Source organism: Heterodontus francisci, chromosome 30 (genome assembly GCF_036365525.1).
Source record: "Heterodontus francisci isolate sHetFra1 chromosome 30, sHetFra1.hap1, whole genome shotgun sequence".
NCBI lineage: Eukaryota > Metazoa > Chordata > Chondrichthyes > Heterodontiformes > Heterodontidae > Heterodontus > Heterodontus francisci.
Genome location: NC_090400.1, coordinates 32,920,766 through 32,942,189, shown reverse-complemented (window position 1 = coordinate 32,942,189; position 21,424 = coordinate 32,920,766). Strand labels below are relative to the sequence as shown.

Below are 21,424 nucleotides of genomic sequence, written 5' to 3'. Positions count from 1 at the left end.
TGAATCTTGTAAGTGATTTTCAGATGACTATTTGGCTCTGGGAGTATCTCATACAAGACAGCTGCTGTTCTCACTTAATATATGCATGCACCAATCTAGCAATTATCACAGGATAGTAATCAGGAGTGGAAGCCCTGAGGTGGCTGACCTCACCCAGGGAAATGATTGAGATACAGAACAACCACTACTTGTGGAATTGTATCTCTTTTTTTCACTGAGAGACACTGAAGGTAAATGTCATATCTCAGCCATTGCTCAGGGTGAGATCAACTACCTCAGGACTGGGATTAATCCTGACTCATGCTCATTCTGCATGGCTCAGGTGTTTACTGGATACCATCAGGGGAGCACAGCTCTGAAAAAAAAAACTTTTAAAATATTGTTCAAAATGAAGAAAAATTAAATAAATAGCAAAGTTATTATTTATGGTGTCACAGAAAAATACCCGGTGATTTGCAGTCATTTAGTTGCTACCATGACGGGGTAGGAGTCAGATAGCCTTGGAGCCTGGCTGTTTTATACACTGTAGTTTTTGCCATTCCGAGGTCGTCTTTCCAAACACGTCTTGGTATTTAACATAAGTGTTCCTGTTCTGGATGGTGCAGCTGAGCAACTGAGTTGATATTATTTGCACAATTGAAATCTAACTTGAAAGGAGAAGGATAGTAGCAGTGTGAAACCTGGCCATGTAGTGCAGAATGCAAAAGATGAATGAACATTTTGTTCATTTACAATTGATATCATACCAATGTTATCATGTTCCATGAGCCATGGCCATTGTGTAATGCAACCTGAAAGATCAAGCTCTACAATGGGCTTGATGGATTTGGGATTTTAGTATACTTCAAATCTAATCCCAAATCAAAAAAAGTTAATTAATGTTAGATGATCAAACAATTTAGATGAGTTTATAATGGGTGCAGGAATTTGCAAGACTTGTACAATTGCAAAAAGATAACACATTAAACAGCAAGAAACTAGGTTAAGCTGGCAGAGAGAGTAATTAAAAAGAGGCAGGGAAAATCATTACAAGGAGCTATAATAAATACAGAAGAAATATGATTCATGAAGGCTTAAAACAGGCAGCAGTAAAAACAATTATGAATATGACTTGTGTATATAATAGATGTCTATTATTTTTGTTTAACGTTATATAAAGGATAAATCCTTTAATGATTGAAGGATTCCAATTGTTTCCCTCATCCCATATTGAAGAAGACTTCCATTACTATTTTATGTTGCAGACTATGAGTGGGTGACCTGAATTCAGATTATAAAATCCAGGTCTGTTTATTATGTCCACCAACATCTGGGTTAATGTTCGTAAATTCTCACGAAGGGTCACTGCATGTTCTGAGGAAGGACCCCTTCATTTGTTAACCTACGTTGTCAAATACTGATGACCCAATGTTTCCTTGACTTTATTCTCTGGGTGTAGGGTTTTTTTGGCTTTCAACTTTGTTAGAAAAGTGTCCATACTCTGGATTAGACTTGGGCTAAAATTTTGTATGAAAAGAAACATTCTGACGTGTGTGTTCATGTGTGTAGTAGAGAATTATATGATTCCATGAAATCATTCAACACAATATGAAAACTGGATACACACAACAGATCGATTAGCATTTGAAAGAAAAAGATGACGTTCGGATGTAACCCTAATGACGTGTCACACCTGAAACATTTGGGGGGTAAAAATTCAATAAGGCTCAATAACAGGCGTGGTGATCATGATACATGATTAACCTGTGCCCATTGAAAGTAATGCAGGCAGCACGCAACCTGCTGCTTGTGGTGTGCAGCCCAGCGTTAAGTGTACTGCTGAGTGGCTGCACGCTCAGCAGGGAGCCCAAAGTTTGTGTGAGGTGAGCACCTATTAAAGCTAGCCTGCACTTTTTAAAGCCAGCCTGCACTTAAAGGGGTGATGTATTCTGGATGCAGAAGCTCATTCAACTGGCTGGGAAACACATTAGGAGCAGGAAGAAACATGAGTACAGGTACAGCAGGCCAGAGAGAGGTCTCCTTGTGCAATTTGTTGCAATTCAGTTGCCTGATGATCTTATCACTAATTATAGAGAATGATACTTTATTGTGCTGATAAACTATTTGCATAGAGGAAGACATGAATCATAAAAAAAACAAGCTACCTTGTGCAACTTGTTTGCTTGCTAAAAGGAAAATGACTGGGCAATTTCTCATAAGATAAAAAATCATTTTGGATTAGGGTGACCGTTTGACCCATTTTGGTTCACTCATGCAGAAATGCACTGAAACACTCCCATTACAGCATGTAATCTATGCTAATGCAGTTTGTGACTCTCTGGACTGCTTTGATTGGTCAATTTAAGGGGTGCATCTGTTGGTGGGTTTATTTAGTGGGCAGTGGCCAGTGCAAGTGGAGGCACATGGGGTGCGTTTTGTTTTGATGCCACTTTAGACTGGGACAGAGGTGGAAATAAATAAAAGCTTTTTTTTAATGGCATGAGATACATAACAAATTTGTAAAACTGTTGTTTCAGGGAAGTGGTTGCTAACTGCAATTTTTAAAAACCCAGTTCTGTTTATTGCTTTAAATTTAACTTTGAGATATGTTTAGTTTAGTTTAGAGATACAGTACTGAAACAGGCCCTTCAGCCCACCGAGTCTGTGCCGACCATCAACCACCCATTTATACTAATCCTACATTCCTACCACATCCCCACCTGTCCCTATATTTCCCTACCACCTACCTACACTAAAGGCAATTTATAATGGCCAATTTACCTATCAACCTGCAAGTGTATTGGCTTGTGGGAGGAAACCGGAGCACCCGGAGAAAACCCACGCGGACACAGGTAGAACTTGCAAACTCCACACAGGCAGTACCCAGAATTGAACCCGGGTCGCTGGAGCTGTGAGGCTGCGGTGCTAACCACTGCGCCACTGTGCCGCCCATATGTGAGTGTCATCCCGCTCAGCTGCCAACAGCTGGTGACAGCAGCGGAGTTGGGGTGGCGGGGATTGGTGGAGGAAAAGAAACAGCAGAAGGTAAATTCCCCAGGGTATGGTCAAGTGAGGTGCCGACACCCTCTCTCTCCCTGGGATATGGTCAGGCGGGATACTGACTCTCTCCACAGGGTACGGTCAGGCGAGGTGCCAACTGTGTCTCTCCAGGGTATGGTCTGATGAGGTGTCGACTATCTGTCCTGGGTACGGTCAGGCGAGGTCCAACTGTCTCTCCAGGGTACGGTCTGGTAAGGTGTCGACTCTCCAGCCTATGGTCTGTCGCCGTTCTAACTCTCCCTCTCCAGGGTACAGTTAGGGGAGATGCCAACTGTCTCCCTCCAGGGTACGGTCAGGCGTGGTGCCGACTGTCTCTCTCCAAGGTATGGTCAGACGAGATCCAATTGTCGCTCCAGTGTACAATCCGGTGAGGTGTCGACTCTCTCTCCAGTGTACGGTTTGGCGATGTTTCAACTCTCTCTCTCCAGGGTACGGTCCGGCAAGGTGTCGACTGTCTCTCCAGGGTACAGTCAGGTGAGAGCCAATTCTCTCTCCAGGGTATGGTCAGGTGTGGTGCCGACTCTCTCTCCAGGGTACAGTCAGGCGTGGTGCCGACTCTCTGTCCATGGTATGGTCAGGCGAGGTGTCGACTCTATCTCCAGAGTAAGGTCTGGTGAGGTGTCGACTCTCTCTCCAGTGTACGGTTTGGCGATGTTTCAACTCTCTCTCTCCAGGGTACGGTCCGGCAAGGTGTCGACTGTCTCTCCAGGGTACAGTCAGGTGAGAGCCAATTCTCTCTCCAGGGTATGTTCAGGTGTGGTGCCGACTCTCTCTCCAGGGTACAGTCAGGCGTGGTGCCGACTCTCTGTCCATGGTATGGTCAGGCGAGGTGTCGACTCTATCTCCAGAGTAAGGTCTGGTGAGGTGTCGACTCTCTCTCCAGGGTACAGTCAGGCATGGTGTCGACTCTCTCTCCAGGGTACAGTCAGGCGTGGTGCCGACTCTCTGTCCATGGTATGGTCAGGCGAGGTGTCGACTCTCTCTCCAGGGTAAGGTCTCGCGAAGTGCCAAACCTCTCTCCAGGGTACGGTCAGGGGAGGTGCCAACTCTCTTTCTGGGTGCAGTCTCTCTGCAGGATACAGTGTGCATAGGTGGGAGTGGCCGAAATAGCATGAGGGTGGGGGGATGGCATGGAAGGAGGCTGGCATGGGAGGGATGGAATGGGGATGGGCATTGGTTGGCATGTGAGGGATGGAAAGGGGGATAGAGATGGCATAGGAAGAAAGGGTGGGATGGGAATGATCTGAGAATTATGAAAAGAATGGGAAGTGGATGGCATAAGAGGGATGGAATGACATGTAAGGAAGCAGATGCCATGGGAGGGAGAGAACGGCATGGGAGGGATGGATGTGATGATGGAATTGATTACGTGTGGCAAAATGGCGGAGACAATTATTTGATAAAGTCTTTGGTGAAGCAATAACCAGAAATCCTGTACTTAAAGTAGGACTGTTGCAATAATCATATTAATTTCACTGCAAGTGTTTTGCATATCACTGCTAGTTGTTTCTTATTTGTTTCTCAGATGTTTCCAGGGGTTTTCACTTCCCCAACTCTATCCACGTACTGATCATTCTCCGTATGCAAAAGTACTTATTAGTATCAGTCCTAAATTTGTCCATTACTAGTTTGAACTTGTGTCATTTTATCGTTCTCTTGCAATCTATTTTAAAACAATTTTCCAAATTTACTTTTCCTATACCTTTAACTACCTTATTTGTTTCTACATAAAGTTGTGTCCACCCAAAACTCTACTCTCCAGCAAAGGAGATTGAGGGAAGATTTGATAGATGTGTATAAGATTTGACAGGTTTAGGTAAGGTAGATAAAGAAAAGCTGTTCCCATTAGCTGATGGTACAAGGACTAGGGGACACAGATTTAAGGTTTTGGGCAAGAGATGCAGGAGGAATGTGAAGAAGAACTTGCTTACACTGCAAGTGGTAATGACCTGGAACTCGCTGCCTATGAGGTTGATGGAAGCAGAGACAATGAATTATTTCAAAATGAAATTGGATGGATGAAATTGAGGGAAACAAACTTGCAGGGCGATGGGGATAGAGCTGTGGAATGGGACTGATTGGATTGCTCCACAGAGAGCTGGCATCGACACACTGGACCAAATAGCCTTCTTCTGTGCCATAATGACTCTGTGACTCTATGTATTGAGCAGTGTGTGGAGGATAATTCTGTTGAATGGTTCTATTGGGTAAGACAAAGGCAAAACCAGTGTGATGTGTCTCTTGTATGTGAAATGATAATCCGTCAACAGAGATGCCTGGAGCATTCTCCAAGGGCATTTTCTGGACTGGGTGGTCATCAAAGATCGGGATGGAGGTTGGTGGTAGTGGACATTCATGTGATTCCCCTTGGTATTGTAACAATAGTGGCAGCAGCATCATTAGTCTGGGAGTAATATCAGTATCTCATTGGAGTAAAGCTTAATGTCCATTGACTAATCCTCTATGAGGAAACAACAGTTTCCTGTCAAACATTCAGAACAATGGACCCAAAAGGGTTTGTGTTACAATTGTAGGGCATATTATGCGAGAGTGTTGGATGCCAAGGAGGAGTCCATTACGTCCCTCAAGCCCAGCCTCACAACCATGGGGGAGGACTGAATATCCAACAGGAGGGTGGATAAACCGGGTTGGAATGAAAGCTGGATAAATTAGTCACCTTAATGACCACAACGGTCACCACGGGGGGTCGGGGGAGGTGGTGAGGTGCCAATGTGTCACGCATTGTGGGTGTGTTCCATGATATACCCTCAGGAACACCCTCAGAGGGACCCACGAGTCAGCCTGAGTTATGATGAAACATGGTTCCCCAGGAGAGTCGGAGGTGAGGTTTCAACATAATGTCCATGGCAGCCCAGAGTTCCTTGTTGTTTGGGGGCAGGGGGGAGGGGGCAGTAACAGGTTATGTTGATAGATACCAGGTTTGCCGTGACCATAATATATGCCCCATTCCCTGAAATCCACCATGCAGCTGGAGGGGAAGGTTTGGTATTTAAAGGCTTTGATGGCTCTGTTGCGGCAACTGTTTATAGAGGAGGAGCCTCCAGGCTTACCCTAATTGGTCTGGTTTGTGTAGTGCCTTCGATGGTATTCGTGAATACCGCTGATGGGAGAAGAGTCTGTGGATGGATGTATTGATTCGGTATGGTGTCATTGTTGACTAGGTCAATAATTTCTTATGGTTTGCCAATATGGACGAAGTTGGACTGGGTAGGAGGGAAATATTGGATGCACACTCAGTAGAAACAATTTAAAAGTGGGTAACGGGTAATGCGGCACCTGATCATCTGAATTCGGTGATCTGTGATCTTGTGTATAAGCATGCCTCCATCTTCGTTGGCAGTAAACATGATTGTGGGTGCTTGGAGGAAGAGGAGTCCATCAATGGACCCCTGAACCTGTTTGTTAAACAGACTTTCTTTTTTTTTCTCTATCTTTTGGCCTCCTTGTCTCGAGAGACAATGGGTAAGCGCCCAGAGGCAGTCAGTGGTATGTGGAACAGCGCCTGGAGTGGCTAGAAAGGCCAATTCCAGAGTGACAGACTCTTCCACAGGTGCTGCAGATAAAATTGGTTGTCGGGGTTGTTACACAGTTGGCTCTCTCCGTGCACTTCTGTCTTTTTTCCTGCCAACTGTTAAGTCTCTTTGACTCGCCACTCTTTAGCCCCACCTTTATGGCTGTCCACCAGCTCTGGCAATCACTGGCAACTGACTCCCACGACTTGTGGTCAATGTTACAGGACTTCGTGTCATGTTTACAGACGTCTTTAAAGCGGAGACATGGACGGCCGGTGGGTCTGATACCAGTGACGAGCTTGCTGTACAATGTGTCCTTGGGGATCCTGCCATCTTCCATGCTGCTCACATGGCCAAGCCATCTCAAGCGCTGCTGACTCAGTAGTGTGTATAAGCTGGGGATGTTGGCCGCCTCGAGGACTTCTGGGTTGGAGATACGGTCCTGCCACCTGATGCCAAGCATTCTCCAGAGGCAGCGAAGATGGAATGAGTTGAGACGTTGCTCTTGGCTGACATACATTGTCTAGGCCTCGCTGCCATCGAGCAAGGTACTGAGGACACAGGTCTGATACACTCGGACTTTTGTGTTCCGTGTCAGTGTGCCATTTTCCCACACCCTCTTGGCCAGTCTGGACATAGCAGCGGACGCCTTTCCCCTGCGCTTGTTGATTTCTGCATCGAGAGACAGGTTGCTGGTGATAGTTGAGCCTAGGTAGGTGAACTCTTGAACCACTTTCAGAGCATGGTCACCGATGTTGATGGATGGAGCATTTCTGACATTCTGTCCCATGCTGTTCATTTTCTTGAGGCTGATGGTTAGGCCAAATTCGCTGCAGGCAGCTGCAATCCTGTTGATGAGTCTCTGCAGACACTCTTCTGTGGGGGATATTAATGCAGCATCATCAGCAAAGAGGAGTTCCCTGATGAGGACTTTCCGTACTTTGGTCTTCGCTTTAAGACTGGCAAGGTTGAACAACCTGCCATCTGATCTTGTGTGGAGGAAAATTCATTCTCCTGAAGACTTGAACGCATGTGAGAGCAGCAGTGAGAAGAAGATCCCAAACAGTGTAGTTGCGAGAACACAGCCCTGTTTCACGCCACTCAGGATAGGAAAGGGGTCTGATGAGGCGCCGCTATGCTGAATTGTGCCTTTCATATTGTCATGGAATGAGGTGATGATACTTAGTCGCTTTGGTGGACATCCGATCTTTGCTAGTAGTCTGAAGAGACCACGTCTGCTGACGAGGTCAAAGGCTTTGGTGAGATCTATTGAAAGCAATGTAGAGGGGCATCTGTTTTTAGCGGCATTTCTCCTGTAGCTGGCGAAGGGAGAACAGCATGTCAATTGTGGATCTCTCTGCTCGAAAGCCGCACTGTGCCTCAGGGTAGACCACTCAGACAGCTTCTGGAGTCTGTTTAAAATGACGCGATCGAAGACTTTCCCCACTATGCTGAGCAGGGAGATTCCAGGGTAGTTGTTGCAGTCACCGCAGTCACCCTTGTTCTTATAGAGGGTGATGATATTGGCATCGCGCATGTCCTGTGGTACTGCTCCCTCATCCCAGCACAGGCAAAGCAGTTCATAGAATGCTGAGAGTATAGCAGGCTTGGCACTCTTGATTATTTCAGGGGTAATGTCATCCTTTCCAGGGGCTTTACCACTTGTTAGAGAATCAATGGCATCACTGAGTTCCGATTTTGTTGGCTGTTTGTCCAGCTCATCCATGACTGGCAGAGACTGGGCTGCATTGAGGGCAGTCTCAGTGACAACATTTTCCCTGGAGTACAGTTCTAGGTAGTGTTCCACCCAGTGGTCCATTTGCTTGCATTGGTCAGTGATCATTTCCCCTGATTTAGACTTGAGGGGGGCGATCTTCCTGATGGTTGGCACAAATGAGCTCTTAATGCCATCATACATTCCTCTGATGTTTCCGGTGTCGGAGGCCAGCTGAATACGACTGCATAGGTGTTGCCAGTAGTCATTCGCACAGCGCCTGGCTGTTCTTTGTGCAGTGCTTCTGGCTACTTTAAGTGCTACGGATGTTAACTCGCTGGGGGCTTTCTTGTATTTCAACAGTGCAATGCGCTTAGCGGCTATGACAGGTTCCAGCTCTTCAAAGTGAGATTGAAACCAGTCTACATTCTGCTTCTCACGTTTGCCAAAGGTGGTCATTGCTGAGTCATGGGTAGCATCTCTGATGTGGGCCCACTTCGTCTCTGCATCCCCTGCAGGAGTGTTTTGAAGGGCTTTTTCAAGTGAATTCAGAAACGAATGTAACAGCTATGGATAAGAAATTCTGTTAGTGTTGATGTGCGGGTGGCCCTTCTACTTGGAGTGATGTCGCTTCTTTTGTTTGAGTCTAACTTTGCTGCACACCAGGGAGTGGTCGGTGTCGCAGTCTGCACTGTGGAAGCTGCGTGTGATTTGGACACAGTTTATAAAGGCTCGCCTTGTGATGATGAGGTCCAGCTGGTCCCAACAATGTGATCTTGGGTGCCTCCAAGAAACCTGGTGACAGGGTTTAGTATGAAAGAACGAGTTGGTGATGCAGAGGTTGTGATAGGTACACAACTCCAGCAGTCTCTGTCCATTCTCATTCATCCTTCCAATGCCATAGTGCCCAAGGCAGGAGGGCCATGAGTCATGGTCGGCCCCAACCCTGGCATTAAAGTCCCCCAGCAGGAACAAATGACAGGTATTAGGAATGTTACTAATGATATTATGGAGTTCCTCGTAGAACAGGTCTTTAACTTCAGGTGGGGAGCAGAATGTTGGAGCATAGATGCTGAGTAGGTGTACTGGACCGGAGGCGGTGAGCAGTTGGATGGACAGTATGCGTTCCGAGCCATTGGAAGCTGGCTCTATCATGCTGAGTAAAGAGTTTCTGACGATGAAGCCCACTTCATGCTGTCTTGGTTCTTCAGGATCCCTACCCTGCCAGAAGGTGGTGCAGTCTTGCACTTAGAGATCCGCTCGCAGGGAGGCGTGTCTCCTGAAGTGCTGCAATATCCACATTGAGTCTACTGAGCTCGTTGTTAACGATGGCGGTCTTCCAAGAGTCGTTGATTTGTGTAAGGTCTTCAACAGGCCAGGACACATAGTTCTGATGTTCCAGCTTGCAAAATGAAGGGCTTGTAATTTCTTTCCTTTTTTTACCGTGCTGTTTGGTGCGGTGTTACAGTCTACCTGTCGGGCAATGATCCTGAGCACCAAGCACCCATTGAAGCAGGTGGACTGTGGCGGGACAGAACCTTTCTGACCGGGGGCTGCCCGGTTTGAGGTGGGCGGTAGCTGTCCAGTGAGATGCAATGACCTCTCCCATCGACAAAGGCAACCCGTGGCGCCCAATCTCTATGCCAATTGAGCTGGACTTATAACCCGTAACTGCTGCCTTCCGTGTTGTTTTGGTTGCTGTGAGGCGACTATGGAGTGACCTCTCCATGGCCCATGCTTGGGCGGAATGTATGGAGGTTGTGAGTTGCCCAAGCGCCAAAACCCCCCTCTCGGCCTTCCTAGTGGGATCCAAAGGAGTGCAGAGCACGACGTTTGGCACCGGTATGGCTGCAGGAACTGCTGGAAACATGCCAAAGGTGACACATGACCGCCTTAGGGGATCCGCTCCGGATTTTCTGTTAGGGTTTACTTAGCCTTGGTCTCTCCCGAGACACCCACAAGGCAGGGGAGTTGTTAGCTCCTATCCCTGAGCAGGGGCCCCAACAAGTAAACTGTGTGATTACATGGAGGGAGAGGGAAGGGGGAAGGGGGTGCGAGGAGGGAGGGGGTGCGAGGGGGAGGGGGTGGAGGTAGGGGGCATGGGGGGCAAGGGGGAGCAGGGGTGTGAGGGGTAAGGGGGGAAGGGGGTGCAAGAGGGAGGGGGAAAGTGGTTGCAAAGGGGGAGGGGGTGGGGTGAAGGAGGTGCAGGGGGAAGGGGTGTAGAGGGTGAAAGGGGGTGCGAAGGGGGAAGGGATGTGGAGGGGAAGGGGGTGCAATGTGGGAAGGGGGTGTGGGGGGGGGGGAAGGGGAGCAAGGGGGGGAAGTGGGTGCAACGGGGGGAGGAGGTGTGAGGGAGGAAGGGGAGAAGGGGAAGCAAGGACAGCCTCCTTGATGTCGGCGTCCTCCAGGCTGATGCTGCACTCCTGGTCGCCATCCAGAAGTTTAGAGCCCAGGAAATGCGCTCTGGCCGGTGTCGGGATCCTGGCTCACAATCCGCCCCCTGCCAGGAAAACCCATCCTTTGCCACCTTGCGGGGCCATCCGATTAATGTAGAGTTGGTGTAAATACTTGAATCAGAGTGGAGTCATTTGAACCATCAAAGTGGAAATGGTAGCTTTTCATTCTAGTTTCAGACTCCTTGTAGCAGTGGCTTGTTTCCAAATCCAAATCCTGGCATAATCAATACTTCACGTGACATAAACAGTATCCTATCCCTAAAGATAGCCATTCCTATATTAGGGCGATCATTCTGTCATTGATAAGCAGGGTGTTGTCCAGACTGGCACTGTCATGACCAATATGCCTATTTGACCTGTGAAGAAACCAGGTGGATGTTGGGAGTCTGACCATTGACTATTAAAAACTAAATCCTGCCACAGCAGCACGCTCCTTGGCCGTGCAGGAGATGCCGACCCCAGTATCTCAAGTACCCACTGGATCCACGTACTTTTCAATCCTTGATATTGCAAACAATTTTAGAGCCCTCTCATCAGGAAGAAAGACTAATACGAATTTGTTTTCACTTTGAAGATCAGAGTTACACACGGACTTGAGTTGCTGCAGGGGTTTCATAATTCCCCAACCATCTTTCACAAGAAAGCGGCAAAGGTCTTAAAGGTCTTTTCTAGGCCTGAATGCTTGCTCCAATACATTGATGATTTACTGCTCGCATTTACGCCTACCTGCACAATCCAGGTGTCTTCTTGATTAGGCAAGTGTTCGACTCCTTTAGCCAACATCTACATCCACTTGCACAAGTCCAACAACCTCGTCTTCTCCCCTACTTCTGCACTAGACCATTCACTGTCCTTCTTCTTTAATGCCCCAAAGTGCCAGTCATCCCTGATCATCTAACTCCGGGCAGCCAATCATCTGTCATGCTTAGTTTAAACTTATTTGCTTTCATATGCTCAATCACCCGCCTGGTAACGGGTGCCATCTTTCTACCTCCTTTTATCTGATGCAGCATTTGCGAGCTGTTACATTTCTTGGCTTATCTTATCAATCCTTTATAGACAATGATTACCATCAATGTAGCTAACGAATTTCACTTCCCATTAATCTCAAGCACAGGCCTGTTTGAACGGACGCCAGCTCAAAGATATGGTTTCAGCTTTAAGATCTCTCAAGCCATTGATTCTGATTCTGTTAATAACAGAATTTCCCAAAACAGAACAAACATTTTAACAAAATGATTCAAAAGAAACCAATTGGAGATTGACCAATTCACAATAGCCTCACACCAAGTTTCATGTCAGGCAGGGAAGTCAGCTCAGACCAGACAGAGAGACCAGGCCCAAATCAACTCAAGCAGACAAGCTGGGTTAAGCAAAGAAGCCAATTTGAATTAGGGAGGGCAGTCTAGTCTGGGAATTAGGTCAGGAAGAGAAAGGGTTAGGTCATGAGGAACCACTAGATGATAGTCAGGATCAGGATCAGGTATTTTACAGCATAGAAGGAGACCATTTGGCCCATTTTGCCTGTGTTGTCTCTACAAGAGCTATGCATAGTTTTTCTTTTTCAAATATTTATCCACTTCACTTTTTAAGTAATTACAAAATCTGCTTGCACAACTGTTTGTGACTCATCATCATGATCAGATTACTTAACACAGCTGCACTTTCAGATTCCTCATCTTGAATCAGTTAAAAAAAAGAAAAAGTTGAAGAACAAAATTGAAACTAAGTGGAGCAATGGAAAGCTTATTACCAGCAGCAATGATCCTCAGTCCTACTGCTATCACACTGACTGATTCTTGTCCAGAATAAGCTCTTGACCTCACAGTTGCCTTGGGCTGAGAAACATAGTGGGCTGGATTTTTAAAGCCCGCTGGGTGTGAGGGAGCGGGTGTGAATGCGATTTAAAGATTGCGTTCTTGGAGGTCGGCACTGGGTCCTGCTGCCTCCGGAATGCGACGCTATTTTTAAAGGGATGCCGGGAGGGAGGGAATGTCAAGCCCTCACATTTCCAATTAAGTGCCTGTGGAGTTCATTAACAGGCTTTCAGCAGCAGTTTTCAATTTTTAAAGGAAGTGAACAGGGAGAATGCCATGTCTGGTCAATGGGAGGGTTCAGCAGACATGAACAATACAGGGGACCATGAGGGCTATGGGAAGGGTTGATTAAAATAATGCAGCTGCTCCAAAAGTGCCACAGAGTAGCCATTGCTGGAGTTGGAAGACATGGCTTTTCTCGATGGTGAGTGGTAGAAATCTGGAGAGGGACATGAGCCCCCTGGCATCACTGGGGCACCCGGGGTTGGCAGGGGAAGACCTGGTGAACGTACAAAGCCCAGCTGAGGGAGTTCAGATGGGAACAGGCTAATCCGATATTTGACAGAGCAGCCAGGATGATCTTCAGCAGATGCAACCTTCTGGACAGCAGGAGGCCAGAGGAGCACAGCGGGTTGCTGCAAGAACAAGAAGGCGCTACCCAAGACATCGGGTCAACTGCCCGAGAGTTAGTTACCCACAAATGACAGAGTTCCAGTGCCATAGGAGCCTTCACCTATCCAAGCAGATAGTCTCAGCCCTTTGTTCTCTGATCCACAGTGACCTGCGGCCTCACGGCTCCCAGGGCAGTCCCTTACCTGCAGCTATCAAGGTTACCATGTCCTGGACATTCCAGGGATCAGCTGCGGACCTAGGTGGCATCTCACAGTTGGCAGCTCATCAGGTCATCAGGTAGGTCATAGATGCCATATTCAGGAGGGTGGGGGATTACATCCACTTTGACACAGACTGGCCCGCACAGGCCCAGAGGGCATTGGGTTTTGCCTCCCATTGCTGGATTCCCCTGGTGCAGGGCATCATTGATTGCACCCATGTGGCCATCAATGCACCCAGTGACCGGCCAGTGAGATCCATCAACCGAAGATGCTTCCACTCCCTCAAGGTGTGTGCTTGATTTCCTGGCAGCTGCCATGATTCCTTCATCCTTTGCCAGTCCAGGCTGCCTCAGTCCTTCATTCCATCCCCCAAAGTGTGTGAATGGATCCAAGGGACAAGGGAAATCCCTTGAAGAGATGACTACAGAACCCTCTATGGGAGCCTCAAACAGAGGCACAGAGGTGATACAACCAATGCCATCTGTTCAGCAGGACAACCATTAAGCCCAGGGTGGCACAGTGGTTAGCACTGCAGCCTCACAGCTCCAGCGACCCGGGTTCAATTCTGGGTACTGCCTGTGTGGAGTTTGCAAGTTCTCCCTGTGTCTGCGTGGGTTTCCTCCGGGTGCTCCGGTTTCCTCCCACAGCCAAAAGACTTGCAGGTTGGTCGGTAAATTGGTCATTATAAATTGCCCCTAGTATAGGTAGGTGGTAGGGGAATATAGGGACAGGTGAGGATGTGGTAGGAATATGGGATTAGTGTAGGATTAGTACAAATGGGTGGTTAATGGTCGGCACAGACTCGGTGGGCCAAAGGGCCTGTTTCAGTGCTGTATCTCTAAATCTAAAAAATCTAAATCTAAGCAGGCCATCGGGTTTCTGAAGATCCGATTCCATTGCCAGGACTGGTCTGGTGGCACCTTCCAACACCCTCATGCAATGGTCTTGATTGTTGTGATGGTCTGTGGTGCTCTCCATAACATGGCCCTCCAGAGAGGTGTGGACCTTCAGCACAGTGAGGCCCTGGAAGGAGACAGCTCATTGAATGAGGAGCAGGAGGTAAGTGAGGAGAAGGAAGAGGAGGTGGAGGGGGATGACGCTGAACAGATAGGTGCCCCTGTGCATGGCAAGGTAGCCTCTTCGTGCCACCCTATGGGAATGAGGACCTCCCTCCTTTCCCTCACTGCTTCCAGCATTAGTCCAGGTGGGCAACAATGAAGCGAATGTCTTCTCTGCCCCTAGTGCCAGGCCTCCAGCTACCCTGTGACATATCACTTCCCTCTGGTACAGTAGAAAGTTTTGGCACAAACTGCGGATTTCCCCCTCAGGACAACCAGCAGCCTCAGAGATGACTGCCGTGAGGTGTCTATATGAGCCCAGGGCGGCACAGTGGCGCAATGGTTAGCACCGCAGCCGAACAGCTCCAGCGACCTGGGTACGGTTCTGGGTACTGCCTGTGCGGAGTTTGCAAGTTCTCCCTGTGACCGTGTGGGTTTCTGCCGGGTGCTCCGGTTTCCTCCCACAGCCAAAGACTTGCAGGTTGATAGGTAAATTGGCCATTATAAATTTCCCCTAGTGTAGGTTGGTGGGGATGTGATAGGGAATATGGGATTAAAGTAGGATTAGTATAAATGGGTGGTTGTTGGTTGGCACAGACGCGGTGGGCCGAAGGGCCTGTTTCAGTGTTGTATCTCTCTATGACTTCATCTGACTCACTGTCTTTCCCTGTCCCACTGGCTCTAATTGGATAGGAAATCCATCTCCATACCAATTAAGGGTTTATCCCCATGAAAATCAGAATCGGAATCAGTTTCCCATTGGAGGTGGGTTTCTGTCCCAAAACCCAGACCCAGTTTCTGTTTCCTCCCTCTGTAACAAAAATCCAGCCTTGTATCTGTATAAAGCGTATATAAGGAAGACCTTGAATTGATATAGTGCCTTATCACATCCTCAGGACACCTTGGAGTGCTTTAAAGCCAAAGTATCAAGTGCCCAATGTACATTTTGTATTGGGTTGGGGAAGGGGTGAAGGTGCTTGTATCCACCAAGTGTTTTCAACCTCAGTGCAGAAAGTCAACTGCAGTTCCAAAAGGGTTAATAGATGCATGTTTTTTCTCTTAACATTTATGAAAAGAAAGAAAATACATGGTGAACAAGGATAAGATGATTAGAGGTTGCAATATGAAAATGATTCTGCATGGGGCCAGGTTAACTAGACAAGGTCGTTTATATGGCTTTTGGTTATTGTTTTATGACAATATGTTTTCATCAAGGTAAAACCTGTATCACAGCTGGATTGTATTTATCAACTCTTTTTCATGATAATGATAACACATTCTAACCTTAGAACTAGAGCAAGCTAAATCATCCTTTCATTGCAGAAAATGGTATAAAGGTCAGAAGTGGGATTATCAGAGAATGTAATAAAGTGTGTCATGGGGAGCGCGGGGAGGAAGTCAGCAGTAATTTGATTTTCATACTCAAAAGTTAACAGATGGAAAGCTGTCAGGAACCACAATGTGAAGATGCAACGGCCCCCGGGACGTTCTTTTCATTCTTCTATGGGATGTGGGTGTCATTGGCAAGGCCAGCATTTGTTGCCCATCCCTAATCGCCCTTGACAAATGAGTGGCTTGCTAGGCCATTTCAGAGGGCAGTTAACATTCAACCACATTGCTGTTGGTCTGAAGTCACATGTAGGCCAGATCAGGTAAGGACAGCAGATGTCCTTTCCGAAAGGACATTTGTGAACCAGGGTTTTTATGACAATCGATGATAGTTTCATGCACCATTACTGAGTCTAGTTTTCAATTCCAGATTTTTATTAATTTAATTAATTTATTATTTTAAACCCCACCAGCTGCCAAGGTGGGATATGAACCAGTGGACCCAGGGCACATAGCCTGGGCCTCTGGATTGCTAGTCATGGGCATTACTACTATGTCACCATCCACCCTCTTGACATTACTGCTTGTAATATCAAGTTGTAGTTTTGAAATTACTGTCAGTGTGCAAATATTTAACATGTTTGTATGGCATTCCTATGCCTGCCATTTTATCACAGGCTTTAGTCTGTTTAAAATAAAAATCAGGGATGAAAATCACTGCCATGAAATTTTATACTCCAGCCAAGAATAAGACATGACCAATTGGCTGCAAATCTCACAATTCAGAGGAATGACTCTCAGACTTAACCTGTCAACTTGTATAATGATGTGCAGGTGGAGCTCATGCAAACTGGCAAATTTCAAGGAAAACATCAGTATTCCTGTCCTAATTTAATTCATACACTGCATGGGGTCCAACAGCGCATATTCTGGGGCCTACTGCCACACCCAGCTGGGTAAAATGCAAGGCTAGATCATTTGCTCGATATCTTGCAACCTACTGGTAGCATGGGATTTCCTATCTCAGTGGAAGAATCAGGATGGGATGTGGTAAACTGAGACTGGAACCAGGCAGGTGGTGGAACCGAGCTGTGGTGGACCCCATGAGAAATGAACTTGGGCTACAGACAAGTTGGCTGAATCTGGATGGATCTCAGAACTTGAACTCCTTGAGCAGATTCCTCTCTTCCCATCCTGTAGCTGTTTGAACCTGCTAAGGGTTGTATCTAAGGAATCTGCAAAACCATTGGGCTTTATTGAAAACTAAACATACATGTCAGCCTTGAAAAGTAGGAAAAACTGACCATCAGTTTCCAAAAAGCTGACAACACAAATACAACCTTGTATATAGGCCTGTAATGAATAGGCATAGACTGATCATAAATTAAGCTCCAGGTAAAATCAGCATTCTAGCACTTGTACAGCTTGTGAAGCAATTCTAGCATTTTTTTTCATTGCTTATAAAGAAATTGCAGGGTATTATAGATATGTACCTGTGCTCCCTATTACCATATCTGATTGTTAAATTGTCTAAGATGGTTTATATGGTTATCATATTGTTGCAAAGGCATTCTTCTCCTCTCTTTCGGGTGCAATGTAAAACTAAAGTCCTCACAGGTGAACATAAAAGATCCCATGGCACTATTCAAAAAAGAGCAGGAAAACTCTCCTGGTGTCCAAAAGCAAACTATCTGGTGTTTATTTCATTGCTGTGGGAGCTTGCTGTGTGAAAATTGGCTGCCACATTTTCTAAGTTACAATAGAGACAACACTTCATAGAAACATAGAAACATAGAAAATAGGAGCAGGAGTAGGCCATACGGCCCTTCTGCCATTCATTATGATCATGGCTGATCATCCAACTCAGTTACTTGTTCCCGCTTTCTCCCCATATCCTTTGATCCCTTTCGCCCCAAGAGCTATATCTAACTCCTTCTTGAAAACATACAATATTTTGGCCTCAACTGCTTTCTGTGGTAGCGAATTCCACAGGCTCACCACTCTCTGGGTAAAATAATTTCTCCTCATCTCAGTCGTGAAAGGTTTACCCCGTATCCTTCAAAGACACTCCATTGGCTGTGAAGTGCTTTGGGATGTCCTGAGGTCATGAAAAGCACTATATAAATGCAAGTTCATTAATTGATTCTCTTTCCAGTTCACAGAGTTACTGTTTCCATCCCCATCACTCTTTAATTCCCCCATGAAGCCTTCCTCGCTGTTGTTTATTCACTGAGTAGACATGTAACTGAGTAACATGTGCTCTCACAGCAAGCAGCCATTATTGAACAAACTTTATTTAGACTTCCTCAACAGAAAGGGCAGCAGAGAGGACAGTATAACGAAATACTCAACTATTATAATGTACTACACTCCCTCTCCACTTAAAAATCAACATATACATGAACATGTAAAATGATACATGTACATAATTTCCCAGAATGCAATAGCAATACCTGAAATTTAACAGGTTGGGTTGCAGCCTTGTGTTACTGCAATCACAACTAAAACGTATATGACCAATATTTACAGAGTAATTTACATGTAAAAAAATTGTTTTTCCTTACCACCAGTATGTCTTTAACAAAAACATTATCACTTGACAAGAAGTAATGAAAAGAACAACTTATTTCTTCATCCTTCCTACATACTTACAATTAACCTCTCTGGCTTCTTTCTCTTTCTGTCTTGGAGTCTTCTTCCGTTTCCATTAGCTTGACTCTGCTCTCCCAATATTTCAAACAGTGTCACTTTGACTTTGAGTACCAACTTCACTTAATGGTTGGGACTGTGAAATTGATTGATTAGTTTCAATCATAGATCCTGACTCATTTTGCTGTACTGGTAGATTCTGTGATACCGGCAAACTTTCAGTTCATTTGTGATTTGCACTTTCTTTCTGAATTTCACTTGGGACTGTAGGAATTTGGACCTTAGGAGGTTTCTCATGCTCTCCCTTTGTCAGATTTCCTCTTTTAAGCAAATGATCTACATGAAACTGGCGAAGTCTCCCCCCAGTCTTCACTAGATATGTGAATGCACCTCGCCTTTTTACAACAACTCCAACCATATACTTTTCCTTATCGCCTCAGTGGTTTTTCACCATGACCTTCTGACAAGCAATGAACTCTCTAAGTTTCATGTCTCGTGTATCATGACTTATCTTCATGACTGTCTTGCTTTTCTCTTAATTTGCTATTGACTTCTGGCTTAAGAAAATTAAACTTTGTCTTAGGAGCGTGTTTAAAAACTAACTCATAATTTGAAAAACCTGTTGTTGACTGTGGGTTATTCTGCAAGAGAACAGAAAGTTGTCTAGCCTGTGTTGAAAAGAAACTATGGAAATTAGTGCTGAGCTTGGCACCTGGGAAATACTTTTGCAAAGACCTCTTCACAATTTGTATACATAGTTATGACTAGGTGAGAAAGGGGTCGAGGGTTCCCTCTCAGCCTTCCAATAACAGGATTTAATTTTAAGCACATCATTTTTTTTTATCTCCCCCTTAGTGAATCTTGGTTCACTAACTTCTAATTATAAGGCAAAGACCCTAGCCAAACAGGTTTTCTTTGGTTTACAGAAGAAAGGTTGAACTTTATTAAACTTAAACTCTAATTCGGTTAATGCCTACGGATACGCAATGCGCCCAGACTAGCATGCATACGTGATACACACATGCAGATAGAGACAGAAAAGAGCAGAAGAAATAAAGTGGAAAAGTTTGAGGCAATATCTGAAGGTGATTTTAGTTACTGTTCTTCGAGCTCACTGTAGAGTCCTTGATTGTAGATTGGTTTTGCTTTTCATTGGGGCCTATTATACTTCTTAAACCTTGTTCGATGTAAGAGACTTCCTCTAACAATCTCTCTCTAAACCTTTGTGGAATAATGGGTGGCGCAGTGGTTAGCATTGCAGCCTCACAACTCCAGCGACCCAGGTTCTGTTCCGGGTACTGCCTGTGTGGAGTTTGCAAGTTCTCCCTGTGACCGTGTGGGTTTCCACCAGGTGCTCAGGTTTCCTCCCACAGCCAAAGACTTGCAGGTTGATAGATAAATTGGCCATTGTAAATTGCCCCTAGTGTAGGTAGGTGGTAGGAGAATTGTGGGGAAATGGTAGGGAATATGGGATTAATGTAGGATTAGTATAAGTGGGTGGTTGATGGTTGGCACAGACTCCATGGGCTGAAGGGCCTGTTTCAGTGCTGTATCTCTTTAAAAAAAAAGACTACCAAACCCATAGGAGATAGCCTTGATCTACACTCAGTTCATTTCTATGTGTGAAATACTCCTGCAATTTCTCATCATTACAGTCTTTGGGCCAGTCATTCATGACATAATTGAACACTTTACTGAGCACCACATCCTTGCGAGTTCCTTCACTAATTTCTCTGGCAGACACTGGCATGTCATTTGTGTATGTAAACTAATTCACGTAACTTATTGGCTAAAAATAAATAAATTTTCATGAGAAATCTCGAAAGAAGGTCTGTATTTGCATGATATGCTCATATTAAATACCGTACCAATGCCTAATTTTATCATTTGGTCCTCCATATTCAAAGACTACTTTGTGCTCTTTTAGCACTTCTTCAATGTTAGACCTGCACTCACTGATCCCTACTGTAAATAACTCTGCCCAGTTTGACAGCATTTTCTTCAGTCAATTCCTTCCTATCCAGGAGACTTTGTTCCCCCCTACTACTACCAAAGGCAAATAATAGGATACATCATTGTATTCCATCTTAACACTCACTTCACCTAATACTAGAATACTCTTTTTGGAATAACTAGTCAGTTTCACACCAATCAGGCATAGACTCAACATTTATCCACTTGCTACAGCTATTGACCAAAACAAAATACCACTTCCACTTCAAAGAAATCACCATATACTCATTACCATGGTTTTCCTGTGTTCTGATGAAAGGTCACAAACCTGAAACGTTAACTGTGCTTCTCTCTCCACAGATGCTGCCTGACCTGCTAAGTATTTCCAGCACTTTCTGTTTTTATTTCAGTTTCACACCAGTTTTGTGTAAGGGAATGTGACTTAGGGATGTCTTGATAACAGACACTGTAGCAACTGTATCAACAATGAAAGTAGGTTGTGAATCTCCAACCTTCAATTTTACTGTGGGCACTGGAATTATATCTTCTTCCATTTTACTCTCATCTTCCATGTGCTGTTTTCCTTTGCTCTCTGACTGAATACAGCTCTTGATCGTCTTGCTTATAACATCAACTTCTTTTTCCATAGTGATCATATGTACATTCAAGGACTTCTAGGCTCCTGCTCTACCATGACCTGATGCATTGTTGCCACCTGGACTTTAACCATGACATGGAGCATTACTGGTTCCTCTACTCCTGCATGCCATCTGGATATGACCAACTTTACCACAGGCATAACACCTTGACTGGGAATGGGGATCATTTAGATGGTGGCTACCATGGGAGTGGTAACATCTAAATTTCTGACAGTGAGTCTGCGAACTTGGCTGCTGTGGTCTGGTTCCTGCTGAGGTCTGGTGGACCACCCCTGCCGGCTCAGGAAGAGAACTTCCTTGCAATTTGCAGCTATCTCTTCCTGCCATTTTCATGGCTGTGGCCTCATCGCAGGCCTCCTTCCACGTCAGCTTACTGCCTTTACT

The 21,424-nt window shown here is 45.7% G+C and overlaps 1 protein-coding gene across 1 annotated transcript in view; it reads left to right on the top strand.

Annotated features, from left to right (window-relative positions):
• ca4a (carbonic anhydrase IV a) overlaps positions 1 to 21,074 on the top strand; it is a 157,391-nt gene extending 136,317 nt beyond the window's left edge. Inside the window, exon 8 of the mRNA XM_068010314.1 lies at positions 21,031 to 21,074. Within this exon, the coding sequence (XP_067866415.1) occupies positions 21,031 to 21,059 (29 nt within the window). The 3' untranslated portion in view covers positions 21,060 to 21,074. The remainder of the gene's footprint in view (positions 1 to 21,030) is intronic.
• The last annotated feature ends 350 nt before the right edge of the window (positions 21,075 to 21,424 follow it).